Here is a 17,053-nt window from a genome sequence, read left to right on the forward strand (position 1 = left end):
CTTTCATTTTGCTCATCATTGCCCAACTTGCACAAACACTTTCACTGTCTGCTTGAGTTGATTTCACTAAAATGGCAGAAAAACAATGATTGTTCTAAGACATTTTACACTTTAAAAACTTATAAAAGATTTTATTATACACACCAACCATTAACAATTTCAAAGGAAGTTAAAAGTGGGAAAAAAAGAAAAAGAATTGCAAAAAAAAAAAAAAACTGTAATTCTGCATTCTACCAGTAGGTGGTGACATGTTCACATGGAGCTTCATGGGATCATTGAAGCAATTTGGCCAAACGGTTCAATGCTTCATGAGGCTTCATCTCACCATCACTACCAAAATTCTTTGAGATAGGGCCAAGGATGAGGGAAGTCTTGTTGGTCTCCGTCTCCATCTCCCGATACTCTCTCGCCTGTGTCCGACCTTTCAGACATTTGACCATCTTTTTCTGAATCCGTCATTGTAGCATGGCATAACTTCTTCCTCTAGAATTTTTTTTTGGCGGTTGGCAAAAACCTTATGTGAGCATTACCGCCACCAACTGGTAAGGAAGGTGGACCACAGGGCAACCCCCCAAAAAAACACTATATCCTGTTATATAATTTAATCTGTTTTAAAAACTCAAATATAACCTGGTATCCTCTGCTTCCAATTTCCCTTTGCATTAAATAAACAATGTAAAGTTTCATTTTCATATTACTGACTTTCCTAATTAACTTACAACTCCTCTGTTTTATCTTCCCCACAGACACATTTCCCTGTTTGATCTTTCCCTATTAAAAATAATGATCTAATCAATCCTATGTGTCCGATTCTAAGTCGTGAAATAATTATCTCTCCTCTTCTGTTCCTTTCTGTTCTTCTCATTTGTCCAATTCTCATTTGGATTTTATAGAACCACCTTCCTTTCTTTTCTTCTTCCCATAACTTTTGCCACCTCTCTTTTGTTAATTATACCCTCTATTTCTGTTATACTAAACTAACATTAATATCTATCCTTACCTTATTTGTACTCTCCTTATCCATCCGGTCTGCCATTTCATTTCCCTTAATCTCGTTATGTGTCGAAACCCAAACAAAAATTACTACTAGCCCCATCATATTTATTCTGTAAAGTGTTTGTAGTATTTCAAGTAATATATCTGGCCTACTGTCTGAATGATTATTTTTCAAACTGACTAATGAAGAACTAGAATCTGAACAAATGATAGATTTTAATTGTCTTGCCTCTTCCACCCATTGAACTGCTAAAGCAAAGCTAGCATTTCTCCTGTATTCACTGAAACTCCATAAACACCTGCTTGCTTCTGATGATTTCCTTTAGCTACAGTAATTAACACAATGACACTAGTTTTCACTAGATGTGGATGGAGCCAATGATCTGCATTGGATGGAGCACATGACGTGAAATAAATATTTAAAAACATAAAGCCGAAGCCACCAGTAACAAGAAATGTTTGCTTTAAAAATGTAAGGAATAGAAAGCACAGATACTTGTGTGAAAATGTAATGATTAGAAGTCAGAAGTAGGAAGAAAAATAATTAATGGAGTAAAGTATATATACCTAAAAAGTGTACTTAAGTACAGTATTTGTACTTCGCTACTTGACACCTCTGTACCTAAAGCAGCAAGAGCAGCAAAAATGCGCGTTCTGCTTCATTTTTGATGCTTGTACAAGTCTAGTTCTGATGTGCGGCTGAAGCATCTTTGCAGCTCTTGCCGGAAAGTGGAAAAAGTGGGCCTGATGCGAGTTGGGCGGAGCTACTCTATCCTTTCTGTGCCTGTAACAATGGCGGCTATATTTGCTGTGATCAGTGGGTAAAAAGTAGTTTTAATATGTTTTTAAGTGAGAAAGTCCACCTCAGAACTTCATCAGTGCAGTCAGTTCATCCAGATTACCATCCTGCCTTCAAAGCAGCACCTCTTTTTCATGTACGTCATCCAAACTGCAGGCACTTGGATAATAAAAACGAACATGTTTTGCCTGCAGATTTCGGCATTTTAAGTTAATTTAGGAGTTAATAAACAGTTTCAGAGGAGCAATCATAGTGCTCCGCCCCATCTGCCCCATGCCTGTTTTTGCCTAGGGCCCCAAATCTCCTAAATCCACCCCTGGTCTTATGTTTACTGTAACACTTTATATGTTTAAGCCTTGCAAAACATTGCAGCCATTGTGGGTTCAGTTGCCCTCAGATTCCTAATGAACGGCTTATAAATGTACCACAATTATTCAGGTAAATTAATTCTTTCTGTAAGTACTATTAATGAACATTTAATAAAGACTAAACATCATTTTTTTGTTTATCTCATTTTTAAAATACTGCTACTATAAAAGTATTCACATCCTTTACAAATTTATTTGATTTGGCTGAGATCATTCCTACAGTGAGGCACGGTGGGGGGAGCATCATGTAACAGTCAAGATGACGAGGGAGTGTCTCCTGGATCCTGTCTGGAAATATTGGAGAGTAAAGTTCCAGGAAAGCAACTTTTTTACTGCTGCCTCCAGCGTATATCTGTGGTGAGCTACGGTTCCAGACAGACATTGAAGCTCAGCTTTCTCACCGCAGTTCTTTGAAAATGGCCGAGGGTCGTAAGAAAAAAAGTGTTTTTGAAGAGTATGAGAAGAAAAGAAAGGCTTCAGAAAAGGCAGATATATCCCAGAATGCTTTGCGCCGAGAGCTCTCCTCGCAAAGCATTATGGGATGTGCTGTCACTGCGGCCCGCTGTCGCCATAGCGACTAATAACAAAGATGATGCAGGCACTGCACGGTGGAGGAGGAGCTATGTGACCAACGGGGAGCAAAAAGAAGTGATTATCTGTCCAAACGGTCAATTAACTGAGTTCACTATTAAGTTCACTATACAGTCCCCATTCTATGACGTGATGGAGGGATTTACAGGTTAGGGCAGAAGTTCGGGCACAGAAAGTTTGTATGAGCTTTGAGAACAGCACATTTTAAACAGATTTTGCACGAGGAGAAATTAGCTCGTGCACGCTCTCGCACACGCATTTTTTCTTTTAAGCGGAGAGGAAATCCTTCACAATACCTTTCAGTTAGTTAGAAAAAACTTGTCTAAGACAGAACAGACAGAAGAAGGTTTCCCTTACAAGGATTAATAAATGCTGCTTGAATGAAGAGATTATCTCCCTTTATCGGTCATATAAGACTTAGACTTTTTATTCTGATAAAACAATAATACATGTGGTATTACCTACAATTGATTAGTTAAATTATATACCCCAAATATTTTTAATTTATACCTTATCCTGGACCTTGTAGAAATTAGGCAAAACTTTGTATAGTAGGGGGAAAAAAAACGACATTTGCCAAAAAAGTATTTGTTTTATTAAATCTCAATAAAGGTTGGGAGAGGAAAGCTGATTTAATTACACATTACTTCAGCTCATTCTGTTGTATTTAATTGGGAAAAAATAAGATAAATGGTCTGGTCATTGTTTCTTTTTACTTCCATCATTTTAATAAATGTGTTTTTTAACTTAGCCACTCTTGGAAAAATGCTGAGATCCACAACATGAATTATTTTATTAAAATTACACAAATATATTTGAAAAAGAATGCTTTATTATTACACATATACAGTAAAAAAAAAAAAAAAACTTCTGTCTTAATGTAACATGAATCAAACACACTAAAAGCAAAAAGACTGAATAAAAATGAGCAGAAATTCTGCATTTTTAATCTTTGATGTTCGTATACTGATGTGAATATTCATTACTGCATTTTTGTTGAGGGTTAATACATCTACAAATGATATTTACAATGTCTGATTAGTTAAGGTATTCCACTGCTGCCCCCTGCTGGTTTAGAGCAGAACTGCTTGTTCTGAGGGTGGTGAATTATTGACCTGAAAACAAACAAACAACCTGGTGGGAGCGGCCACCCCCGGCCTCCCTCTAGCTCTGCCCCTGCTGGTGCAGGAACATTTTCTGGAAATATGAAAATTATATTCAAACCTTGAAGCAGAAAGTTAAAGCTAAAGCTCAAGTGGTTATTTTAAAAGGACAATGATGGAAAGCAGGCCACCAAGTCAGCTCCAATGAAGTCTGTGTTTTAGAATGGCCATCACAACGCTGGGATCCAGAGCTGGAAAGGTGAGAGAGATCCGACAAAGCTGGTCCAAAACCGTGTAGCAACCTGAACACGCTCTGGTTTGGTGACTCTTCCAGTTTCAATCTCTGATTTTCACATTTTGGTCATAATAAAACATGCTTGCATCAAACATCCATCTTAGGCATTTCTTGCTTCCATAAAGCCTCACGGCACCTGTACTGTACTAAAAGATCCATTTCAACCATGATGAAGATTACAAGATTATAATGGAAGATAAACTTCTTTTATTAGACATGCAGTAAAATAAATTTGAAGTGATAAAATTAATAATAAATAAAAAAGGAAATCGTGATGAGGGCTGAACAGTGGAGCAATGGGTAGCACTGCTGCCTTGCAGCAAGAAGGTTCCAGGTTCAATTCAAAGCCTGGGGTCTTTTTGCATGAAGTTTGCATGTTCTCCCTGAGCATGCATGGGTTCTCTCAGGGTACCCCAGCTTCCTCCTACAGTCCAAAAACTGTTAGTTTAATTGGCTTCTCTAAATTCTCCTTGTGTGAATGGTTGTTTGTCCTGTTTGTCTCTGTGTTGCCCTGCGATGGACTGGCGACCTGTCCAGGGTGTAGCCCGCCTCTCGCCCATAGACAGCTGGAGATAGACACCAGCACCCCTCGTGACCCCCACTTGGGGATTAAGTGTGTCAGAAAATGGATGGATGGATAATTAAAATGCAGCATATCCATATTTTTCTGTATGGATGGAACTGAAATTGTACTTCTAGGGATGCATCATTTTTGGCATTGAAATCGGCTGTTATTCGTTATTTTTCATACATTAATGTTTTTGTGCCCTATAATGTAATGCACTAAAGGGCAACTGTCTAACTATCTATAAATATCTATAAACATCGTTGTTTTATTGTTTTTCTTATTTATCTATTTTTTTTTTTTTCTCTTAGGTAAGACAGGAAGTAATGTGGGTCAGTCCGCTTTCTATAAGTGTAGGGGGCCCTGGGAAGGGACCAGCAGGCATGTGGGTTTGGGGCCTATGGTTTTTACCAGAGCAAGAGAGGTAGCAGAAAGGACAAAGGAAAGTTTGAACTCTGTAATTGTTGGCTGAAAAGGAAAACAAATCATCCAGAACAATCAACAACTTTGGACATTGAACCTTCTTTTGCCTGCGTACAGAAACTTGACCCCAGTGCCTTAGTAGTGGCTTAATGGAACCTTTATTCTTTTGATGCTTAGCAAACAATCGCCACTACAATTATTATATATTTATTTGAGTATAGTGAGACCAGTTTTTCTGTAAAGACTTTCAAGTTGCTGCCCTTTGGCTTTCATGCGTCGGAGATCGGTTGTGAACCAGGGGGTGTAGAAACCAATCAGTTTTTTAGGGAGTGGATTTGTTGAGCTCAGAGAAGTCTTGGGGCTGTTGCCAGGTCTCAGTTAAGCAGAGAAAGTCCAGCTTGCAGTCGGTGATGAAGTCCTGAATGAGACGTTCCTTGCTTGTCAGTGAGTGGATGTTAAGCAGAGCAAAGTTGTGTGCGGTGTTGTTGCAGCAGGTGGTGGTGCTAGCCGATGGAGCTAGGCCGGCTAAGACGCTGTGGTTAACAGCCCGGCAGGTTGAGCTTGGAGGGAGACGAATCCACCGTCTGGAGCTGGACCAGATGGATTTTTATTGCCTTTGGATCGTTGAGGTGGTCAATCCGGTGGGACCCTCAGTGGATGTATTTCTGGCGAGGCTGGAAGGTGATTTAAATACAAAAATACCAGCGAGCGTCGGCAGCAAGTTGTGCCAGCATCACTCATCAACCACGAACTAGAACTAGAAGCTCAAAGAGCAAAACCAGGGCAGCAGATGCTTTCTTCGGCACCTTTGATCAGTATTGTTCTTCCTAAACTGAAAACCTCAAAATGTAGTTTTCTAAAGAAAATAAAAAAAGAAGAAAGATCTACCCTGTCTGTGCCCCAATTTTATTTCCAAATCTCTGCTATGCACGCCATAAACATAACTATATCCTGACCTAGGAACTGTCCCAATTAGATGGAAAAACATTTGCTTTGACAGAAACAGGCAGGTAATATAACAGACTCACATATACAATATCAAAATATTATCTAAACAGGCATTGATTTCTTCCTTTGTCATTTCGACACAAGGATCTTAATTTCGTCCCTGATTTTCATTTCGCCCTCAGTCTCAGCTTCATTTAGGGCAAAATCTGGATACACCAAATTATTTGTTGAGCTGCTTTCCTGATCTACTTGAGGTACTGGATGGGTTAAAGATTTTCCTCAGACCTTTCTAGTTCAAACATAGCTTTGACCCCAACAATAAACCCATCCTCCTCTTCTGTGCATTTCTCATTGATACAGATAAACCCACTGATGCAAATATCTGCTGTAAAGTCTCTGCTTACAGTTATACTTTCATCTTCAGCCCTAAATACCAACTGTCTGTGCATCTTGTAAAAGTCAAAAGTCTGGGAACTTAGGAATGTGCTGCAAATGCCAGAGGACAGATGGTACAACTGGGATCCATTTTCTAAAGGAATGTCAATGGTTGGACTAGGAATTACAGGATGTGTTAAATGCGTCTCTCCGATTGACCGTTCCAGATAAAAAGTATCACATCAGTGTCATAAAGGCACTGTTTTCTTTTTAAGGTGGAGTGGCAAATATTCCAGCTCTCTAGGGGACACTTAGCAATCCAAGGGTTAAAAAGAGAAACAATGCTGTAGTTTTCCCTGCACTTGGTAGAGGGAAGATGGAAGCACAATTCTGGGATGAAAATGAATCCCTCTGACGTCCTTCAGTTGTGTGCACCCAGCATAGAGTCAATACCACATGGATCATTTAACCTGTCCAAATTAGACCTTAAGAACAATGTTACGCAGAAATCTTTAGAAATTAGCTTTTCAGAAATTTCTATGGGAACTTGGGAAACTCTTTCCGGGGGGAAATATGTCCCTAGATGGTGGATAGATGTACGGAGAAGGCTGTTAAATAACGGAGTGTCAAAGAAATTATCAGCAACCCCATCACGATTCTGGGTCCTTAACTTCCTTGGAGAATGCTCAGTGATGTGGCATCTGGTGTTTCAGCTGTGCAGGCGTCATTTTTAACTTAATTTAGGATCGAATCTGGTCAGACCAAATCACTTCTATTATCATCCTCTTCTGTAGAGATGATTTGCTCATCCTGGGAACTTAGATCAGCCATCACATTTTCTTCAAAATCATGGGAAAATAGCTTTCCACAGGAGAGGAGCCTGATAACAGACTGCAGATTGAGAGCAAAGTGCTCTGTTTTGTGTTCCTCTAATCTCATACAGGCATTGAAGCCGACTTCTAGGATTTATTGTATATCTTCGGTGTTGTCTATTGTCACATGGGAGCTGGCTTGGAGCTTGTCTGCTTGCTGTGCGTTTCCTGGACGGGGCCGCCTGTGGAGCTGGTTTACAGTCGCCTTTTGTTTTTATTTTTTTATTTATTTAATCAGGACAGAGCACATTATTGAACAATCTTATACTTCTGTACAGATTGTAAATGAGCCAGATTGTAGCATAGTTGCTAATTTACATCTGTCATCCTGAGGCAGGAAGACAAAACAACACAAGATCACATACAGTATCAGTCAAAACACATAGATACACGTTCAGACAATGATATTACAACAATAAAATTAGTGAGTGCATGACTGGGAGCTTTTAAGAAACTGTTTAAGGTGCTTTTGAAATGTGCAATAAGTGGGACATTCCCTGATGTTTGTTGTGAGGCTGTTCCAGAAGTGACCCCCTCTGACTGATAGAACGATTTGTCCAAAGGTTGTTCTTCTGTGGGGGATCTCTAGGTCTCCTCTGGAAGAGGCTCTGGTGCAAATACGTCTGCCATGTCTAATGTAGGTAGAAAGTGGAGGTGGGGCTAATCCATTCAGAACTTAGTAAATTGAAGGAATATTTTTTAAATGAATAAAATTTTTAAAATTGGGCATATTATATTTTTCCAAAATATTACACTGATGGAATGACAGGGGCTTTTGATCAAAGATTTTTAAAGATTTTTTGAATAATATTTCTATTGATTTTGTATCTCTGCTTCTGTCTCCTTGAACCCCAGTCGGCCTCAGCAGATGGCCGCTCACACTGAGGCTGGTTCTACTGGAGGTTTCTACTTGTTAAAGGGGAGTTTTTCCTCTCCACTGTCGCTGCAAGCATGCTTAGTGTGAGGGATTGCCCTCAAGTCAATGAGTCGATGCAATCAACTGGTTTTCCTTAGATAGAAAACTTTTCAATTTGACTATATGATCTGGTTGAATTGTAAAGTACCTTGAGATGACATGTTGTGAATTGGCGCTATAGAAATAAATAGAATTATTTTTGCTTTTTTGTTTTCTCTCATTTCATGCACTCATTCCTGTCTCCATTTCTTTCTCTCTCCCCTTACTTCTTATCCCCTTTCTAACCTTCCTTTCCATCTCCATGTCCATTCTACACAATTTTACTCCCTAAATATTTTCCAATAATGTTTAATATACAAGTATAAAGCAGAACATTATGGCAGCAGTCATAATGGTCTACTCATGAGGCAAAGATGTGAGGCTATCATCAAGCTCAGGGATATCTATTCCCAGAGCTATATTAGCAAAACAGGACACACATACAAAAAAAGGTTATGATTTTGACTTGCAATAACTTATTCTAGGCTCAAACTGTAGATAAAAGTGACCTAAATCTGATTTTTATGTCCAAATTCGCTGATATCTGACTTTTTCAGGCAGACAGAATGGCCCACTTGTGATCTTTTCACCTGAAAACCCTCCAGAATTATACCACCTTGTAATGTGGTGCGAAATCAGCTGCATAAGCAGTAGTTTTTAGAATGTCTGTGGCAGTGGTGGCTGTAGACCAGAACAAAACAACAAACAGGACAATAGTTGATTTACTAATAAAGGTGTGGAACCAAAGAGACGAATGTGACTCCAGATATAGCAGAATAAAATGTGGAGGAGCAAAATTCTTTAACTGGGATCCGCACAATCTTAAACACCAACCTTATTTATCCCTGCAGAGATCAATCAACCACTATCAATGTTCTAAACATTTCATTTATAATAAAGACTGTTAGTTTATGCAGTTCAAACAAGTTTTTATTTTTTCAGTTAATTTTCATCAACATAAGACCCAAACATTGAAGGCATATTGAGATCCTTTAACAACTTTTGTAAAGAAAATCTCAGTCAAAATTGGAATGGACATTTCAGGCTTCATAGGGATCTGCAATCAGTTCCTCCCTAAAACGATGATCCCGTCTCAATACCACTGGAGCTAAAAGTGAAACACCTTTATTTTGAAATCACTGTTGAATTAAGTGTGAAGGTAAAAATATAAAATAGATCTAAGGGAACTTTCAGTGATGGTTTCTGTTTCTGAAAACATATTTAGTATTATGTCTTAAGTAAAGGGGCCAGTTAATCAAACCAATTACTAAATTAGTTGACGCTTATTTCAATAATCGATTAATCAACATGAATCTGATTATTATTCCAGTCCTAATCCAGTCACACCTCCAGAAAACACACTGGGAATAATTATGTTCTTTTTTACCTTCCTTCATCCTATCCTAAGATCTGGGCTGAAACAAATGTCAACTAATAGAGTTTAATGGATTAATTGTTGAGTATAGAGTAAAAGATGTCTTTAGCTCACAGAGAAACCAACTCAAAGCAGTTATTAGGGAAAAACGGTTAAAAAAAAAATCCAAATGTTTTGCTTTTAAAGGTAAAAAAAACCCTTTTGGTCTATTTAAATAATCAATCCTGAAGTCCTCAAATAGCGTAGTTTTCACTTCACTTGGTTTAAATTCTGTGTTAAATCTTCTTTAGGAAACCTTTTTTTATCCCGTTATTAATCCAAAAAGAGTCGACAGATCAATCAATTAGCAAAATAGTGCTTAGCTGCAGCCCTTATATGATCATAAACAACTTATATTCTGCACAGTTCCCTACTGTGAGACATCTACACTAGGGCTGGGTAAAAAAAAATCAATTTAAGCGATTTTGAATAGATTCCTTTACATTTTTGCAAAATCAATGTCTAGGGAATGAGATCGATCGAGTTTTATAGTGACGTGTGTGATGTTCACATTCAAATGAGCAGGAAAGATGCATTCATACTTCAAGCTAGATAGCTAATATGTTGATTGAAGACATTTACAAATGGAGGCTGACCAGAAAACACCCTGTAGTTGTTACAATGCTGCAAATATGGTTTTTGCAGTGAAGATAATGCAGATCATCATGCATGTCTGCTTGCTCATGTGAGGCTTTTTCACTTTTCACAAACAAGTTTGCACTTTTGAGACAGTTTTGTTCACATCTCAAGTTTAAACTGTCCGATACAAGTTTGCACTTTGTGTTTAATGTGACAGGAAAAAAATAAAATAAGTGTTTTGAAACACAGTTGAACCACTTTCATTATTGTAAATTCAGATCGAATCGAAATTATTTGATTTAGAAAGGTATGAATCAAAATCGAATCAATTCAGGACTTCAGCCCTAGTCTATACCTTCCTTCTGCCCATTGGCGTCACACCGAGGCAAACGCTCAGCCTGGAGTCTGATGGTGACTGTATGAAATATTAGTCTGAATGAGCATGCAGAGAAAGAAGTCTGATTTCATAAAAAAAAAATCGAATGACTGACTGGTTCCAATCCCTGACTTCATTTAATGGGTTAATTAAAAAGATATCTGCAGTAGGGGAAGTGGTGAGCCTTAAAAAAAAGATATTTACAGCACATTATTGATCATGAATTAAGGAGCAATTTATTCATCAGCCAAAGTTTTATTTATATTTAATTAAAGATTCGAAACAAAAGCAAACAACACATCCTATAAAGAACAACACATTAAATGATCCATAAACTCATCTGTTATAACTGGACCTCTGTACGTCTGGGTCAGAACCTCTTCACCCCGCCGGTCTGCAGTCTCTACCTGCCATCCAGAGCCTTGTCTCTGGCTATAACCGACTCGTTGAACTTGATCATCAGGGTGGTGCCTTTGTGCCAGTGGGCGGTGACCTTGGCGGGGAAGCCGCTGTGAGTGAGGATGGCCTCCACCACGCCTGCAGTGAAGGCCGCACAGTTCAAGCTGCTGTTCTCTTTGGGAACGGAGATGTAGGCGTTGATGAGAGGATCTTTCTCGATGATGTAATAAGTCTTGTCGTCGTCATTGGCTTGCTCCAGCTTGTCAGCCTCTTTACCAAATAAAGACTTCCACACATTGACCTGCAGGAAAAAGAACAAATAAATACGTTTTAGCTTTTAAGACAAAGCATCTCAGCCCCTGACTGATCTTAGAGAGCCGCTCACCTTGATGAAGAGCAGCATGTTCAGCACTTTGGTCTCCCTCTTCCCATTCTTCTCTCTCAGCACCAGAACGTCCAGCATGCTGGCTCCCACACGCTGACCCATCTCTGCCAGCCGGGTCTGCAGCTCGCTCACAGAGTACACCCGGCTCTGGCAGTACTGGACCATCTCTGAGAACAGCAAGGCGAAGGCGCTCAGGCTCACTTCAGTTTTGGGTCGGCTCAAAGGTCGCTCCAGAATGGTGGACTTTCCTCTAGTGAAGCGCGAGTCCATCGTTTTCTGTTGGAGAGACTGACTGTGGGTCACTGCAAATCAAAAACTCTTTGTTATGGTCAGAGAAACGATCCAAACTTCTTCGGTAACTGTATGTAGTCTGATCTATGAAACTATAACAGAGGAATCAGATAATTTCAACTTTAAAGTTGAGATCTCTGTATTTCTTTTTGCAGATGTTTTGGGTTTGGGATGGAACCAGATTTATCCACTTATAGCCACACCAGGGTTTATACAGGAATGAATAACTTAAATTTAATGCTTTTTAATGCTCTTAGAAATTATTCTAGTGCCACCAACAGGTACCCGTCGACAGGCTGCAGCCATGTCCCTAATTCTCTACAGCTTTTTCTCTGACTCAAGCTTCTTTTCTGAACATACAGCTTTGCGATCAAGCAGTTCCACGCAAATATATTGTGATAGAATATGTCTGATGAAATTGTTTTTATAAAAAATGTTTTTTTAATAAAGCATTTTAAATGCCACAAAACACATTTAATGAATTTTAATGCCAATTAAGGCCTTAAACAATAATAATTTAATTACTTTTAATGACCCGCAGAAACCTTGCACACTTTATATGCTGACTGGTTGAAATACAATGATTTGATACCTGGATATCAGCTCAAATAATGAATAATTAGCTGGGTCAGATATTTGAGATATAATCCAGTGCACTTTAAATGGAACTGTTTTTTTTTTTTTTTTTTTGCTGCTTATTATATTTTTTTAAGTCATATAAAATACATTTTTATCTGTGTCAATTTGTTATCTTTTTTCCCAACTATTTTAAGTGCTAAATCTTTGTTATTTAACAAACAGAGCTCTTTAAATGATACAAATAATTATATCTAATTTGTTGAAATCAGGCAAGTATTGGCAGATTATATAATAAATCAAGTTAATCACAATTATGGACAATAGAAAAAGAATTGGAAATAACTGAAAATTCTTTACAAATTAAAGGACACATTAAAAAGAATATTAAAAGGATGATTACTTTTTTATTCAAATAGATATTTAAAAATGAAACTTTAAAAGTATTTAGGTGGATAATTTGTTTCTCTTCAAATGATTACATAAAGAACAACCATAGTTTAAAGTAAGCTGAACAATTCCATGCAAAAATAAGCAAATTGTTTAATATATAAAATTATAGGTTGTGATCTCATATTTCCAGCTATTTAAAAAGCCATTAAATTAACAATTACTGAAAATATTAAATCAAAAGCTTAAGTTATATATTAAGATAAATATTTTTACCATTTCATTTTTGGCCTGATGATCAGAGGACACAGCTTTGTTTGTCACTCTGTGGATTGTTCCACATTAATTATAGATAAACCCCAACAAACTGATGAATAACAGCAACTACTTCTCCAAAATAATCACAGAGTTAGTTAAACACAGACTTAGAGCCACAATCAGCTGCTTTTATGGAGGTACAAGTAGCATCTAAGTGCTACTGTTCCCTTTAAATCAGCTGAAAGCAGCAAACCTGACCTTCCCATTCTGGACTTCGTTTTAAAGGAAAATACCATCTATTTATTATTATTATTTTTTTCAAATACCCCGAAAAACTAATAGACCATATATTTATCTTTTCCTGATTTTTCAACCCCCTTTAGTTAAAATGTTTCTGTTTTTTTTATTCATAATTGCGGAAATAACGAACAGTATTATCGCAGCTAGAAAGCGATAAATCACGAATATCGTCACGTTTAAGCCTTTAGCTGTTAGTCAGACACAAATTATACTAAATTCCCTAAATGTTAAACATGTCAAATCATAAATCTATGCTTAAAACCCAGTCCTTCCGCTGCCAACTGCTAGTTCTTAGCAGCTTAGCTAGCCAGAAACACCCCTCATTATACCCGTAGCCGAATAATAAAACATTACTCTGCTCAAAACGAGTAGTAAACAATTATTTGAAATAAACTGTTTAACGTAACAGAGTTTAAATCACATAAACGGACCTTACTGGAGGTAAAACAGTTGTGTTGAAACGATCCTTCCTGTTTCCTTTTTCTTTCTGTTGTTTTGACACATTAAGGGGAAATTGGACTGCGCCACCTAGCGTACTGGAGCCAAATAACTACTGATCATTTAACCCCTCAACTCCTGAATGTGCTTTCATATATCTATAAAAAAATGTATTTGCCTTTAAGTAGTTTCCAATTTGAATTTTGAACTTTCTGTTGATTAAAGAAAAAAAGTCGAAATGAAAGGTTTATAACAAATTACACACATTTGTTACCTAAGAAGAAGTAAGTACTCCTAAAGTGGCTGCATTTACTTCTATTCAACTCGATTTTCTTTGATAATTTGTACAACTTTCTTCACTGCAATTCCATGTGTGTTCGTCTTAGGGTATTTTTCTACTAACATATTCTAAATTAGATTTAGGCTCTGACTTTGACTGGACCCTTTAAACACCTCAGTATGTATGTATCTCCTTTCAATTGTATTTCTTGCTGTATTGTTATTATTTTTTTTACATGCAAGCCAGCTGAGGTTTCAGTAGATCATAGCACCTCGTCTGCAGCCTCTCAGGTGTTACCATGTCCCTTTATACTATTTTTCTAAATAATACTTTTCATGGTCGGCCATGCGTTGGTAGGTTTCCCGTTTAGCCATAGTCTTCACAGTTTTAAAGTCCTCTAGAAAAGGATTAGACATGTCTTGTTTTATTTATCACTACATCCTTCTCGTTGCCCTCTCTGTTGTGGTCTTCGGTTCTCTGATGTTCACTAACAAAACATCTGGATCAATGATTGGATGTAATTTCTCTTCTCTGTCTCACATCTTGCACTGGGTTTTATCAAAGGGCATAATAACAAAAGGGAAAAAGGTTTCAAACTGTTTATTTGTAAGAGATAAAATCAGGGCGGCCAACTTTTCACCAAACCTTGGGGTGAGATGTTGAAATAATTTGGTTAGGAAACCCTGTCAGGGTTAGATGAGGATAGGTGCAGCTATAGGTTGGAGGTTTTCAGAGGATTTAACGGAAACAAAATGTGGATTCTTTTATAGCAGAGTAAACTATACTGAATAACAATTAATGATCTGTAGTTATGTGGAACATGTCTCTCACAATATACATTATTTTCTACATTTTGGTGATTTTTAAAAAGCAGAATGGGCCCTACTAAAATACTTGCATCTTAAATATACTTTAAACTAAGAATTTCAAATTTTTTTAAATTAATTATTCTCGGCAGTTCAAGTAAATTAAACAATGGGGAACTAATAAGCTATTACTGGATTACTGGCACTGATACAGGAACCAGTGCAATCCAAACCCATGAAAACTACACTGTATGAATATTTGGTAATAGGCTAAGGATTAAAAAGCTTTATTCATTATATTATTAGTTTTTCTTACAATTGGCAAAACTCTCTGGATGTTTCATTTGGAAGGTGTGATGGAAATTAAGTTTTTAAACATATTCAGTGGACCAAAATAAAGATAAATGAATAAGATAAGTTATAATAAAAGAAGAACATCCCTGTGGTTATCCTCTATGAATCCAGGATAACTGAGTTGTTCTGCACATCCTCTCCGTGGTTGGTCTTTTCTTGGGTGGCTGATCTTTTGAAAAATAAAATGCAATGGTTCTTTTTCTTTTTGTGGACCTCCTATGTGTTTGATGCAAATGAGAGATTATTCAACTAGACTGAGCAAAACATGGACTAAAACTGGGACTAAAAAAAGCACCAGGTAAAGAGAAAACAAACCATGTTTTCTACCTGTCATTTTAATCTTCCCTTCATCAGTAATGTCATTAAAAGTACCTGTTTGATGTCTCCCAGTTGGTTCTTGTCCTCATGGCAGTACTGAGACTGCCCTTAAAAAAGTATTTGATATCATCTGCATAAAAGTAGACAGTGGAAGAACAACAGTGCTGGTTTAATTAGACCTCAGTTCAACTGCTGACTGTGGCATTATACTGAAGTCACTTGAAGTACTTGACCGGTTTGAGTTTGACTTGAAGGAATGTCACTTCTTGTTAGGGTTTCATGTTTGTGGTTTTTTTTGTTTTTGTTCTCTTGCAGTTCCACCGTGCACCCACCAGATTGTGCCATTGTTCTCTGCTTGGAGGGCTTCCTGTTCCTCTCACCTCACACCTGCAGCCTATTGGGTCATCACTTCCTGAGGAGTATTTAAGCAACAGACTGTCTTCACTTCCTCGCCAGTGTTTGCCAGTAATGGGTACTCTAGCCCCTCAGAGTTTTGCAGAGTCTAACTTTGACTCCCTGTTTCTTCTGAGCTCTCAGCGCTAACCAAGTTTTGTCTTTCGATTCTCCGGCAGGATATCACTGATCCACTGGATAAGCCAGGCCCTTCAAGTCATGGAAGGGACCCTCGTCACACTGAGAATAGGAGACAGATCTCCTCATCTGAACGCCGTTCACTTCAGGAACTTTGTGTCAGTCTGCTCTGCTGCTCCTCAGGACCACCATAATCTGCCTGTCTGCCCTCCAATGAACTACACCTTCTACAGATCAAGCCTCCACAAACGGGAACTCTGGAACCCTCCCAAACAACCACAGTGAGTCCAAGTCAAACCTTTTATTCAGACAATCGGCCAGTATTCCCACAGTTCTTTAACTCACCACTCTGATCTCCTCCTAGAGCTTCCGCTTCCGGTTCACCTGACCACTGGAACCTCCCCAAGCTGAAGAACTGTTTTTTCCTAGTCTCTGTACAGTAATCCCTTCAATAAACTGTTTAACATTTTCCAGTCTCTGTGAGTGCTTCTGCATGTGGTTCAAACACATTAGACCCATAATGACACTTCTTTGTAACATCAACAGGTAACATTTTATCACAGCTGATTAGAATCACATCCCAGGTCCTCCTATTAATGTTTAATTAATTATTCCTTTTTAATTTCTGCATGCTCTTACTAGCTTAGATTATAAGAAACAATAAGATAAATGACCATAACTTTGCGCATGACACACAGTTTTATTAAATGTAAAAAAATAACTGAAAATGGAGAGAAAATTTAAGTGGTGATAATAGTATTGTAAGAAACTTCATTAGTGTGTCTAAAATACATGCACAGCCTAGTGGTTAGGGCATAGAGCTTGGAATCCTGAGGTTCTGAGTTTGAGCCCCACTCACGCAGACTGCCACTCTGGGTCTCTGAGCAAGACCCTTAACCCCACAGCCGCATAATAGCAGCTTACTGCTCCCCCAGGGATGGGTTAAATGCAGAGAGTTCCTTTTGTTGCTCTGTACTTGTGACAGTGTAATGACAATAAAAAAGCTTGAAAAAATTGGCACATTGTATATTTAATTTCTTTAAATCTTTGCTACCAACACCCATGAAA

The 17,053-nt window shown here is 37.9% G+C and overlaps 1 protein-coding gene across 3 annotated transcripts; it reads right to left on the reverse strand.

Moving 5' to 3' along the window:
* Positions 1–9,202: 9,202 nt before the first annotated feature.
* Positions 9,203–13,792, reverse strand: trappc5 (trafficking protein particle complex 5). 3 transcript variants are annotated; one of them, XM_038290439.1, is made up of 3 exons: positions 13,690–13,792; positions 11,444–11,719; positions 9,203–11,359 (listed from the first exon to the last, which is right to left on the reverse strand). In XM_038290439.1, exons 2-3 carry the CDS (start codon positions 11,711–11,713, stop codon positions 11,063–11,065), a joined length of 567 nt encoding a protein of 188 aa, XP_038146367.1. In that variant the 5' UTR covers positions 11,714–11,719; positions 13,690–13,792; the 3' UTR covers positions 9,203–11,062. The 3 variants fall into 3 exon arrangements, with proteins under 3 accessions (XP_038146367.1, XP_038146368.1, XP_038146370.1); XM_038290440.1 differs by having other exon boundaries at positions 13,695–13,786; XM_038290442.1 differs by having other exon boundaries at positions 11,444–11,745; positions 13,690–13,774.
* Between the last annotated feature and the right edge of the window lie 3,261 nt (positions 13,793–17,053).

This window comes from Cyprinodon tularosa, unplaced genomic scaffold (genome assembly GCF_016077235.1).
Source record: "Cyprinodon tularosa strain WSP-4 unplaced genomic scaffold, ASM1607723v1 ctg280, whole genome shotgun sequence".
In the NCBI taxonomy this organism is placed as follows: domain Eukaryota; kingdom Metazoa; phylum Chordata; class Actinopteri; order Cyprinodontiformes; family Cyprinodontidae; genus Cyprinodon; species Cyprinodon tularosa.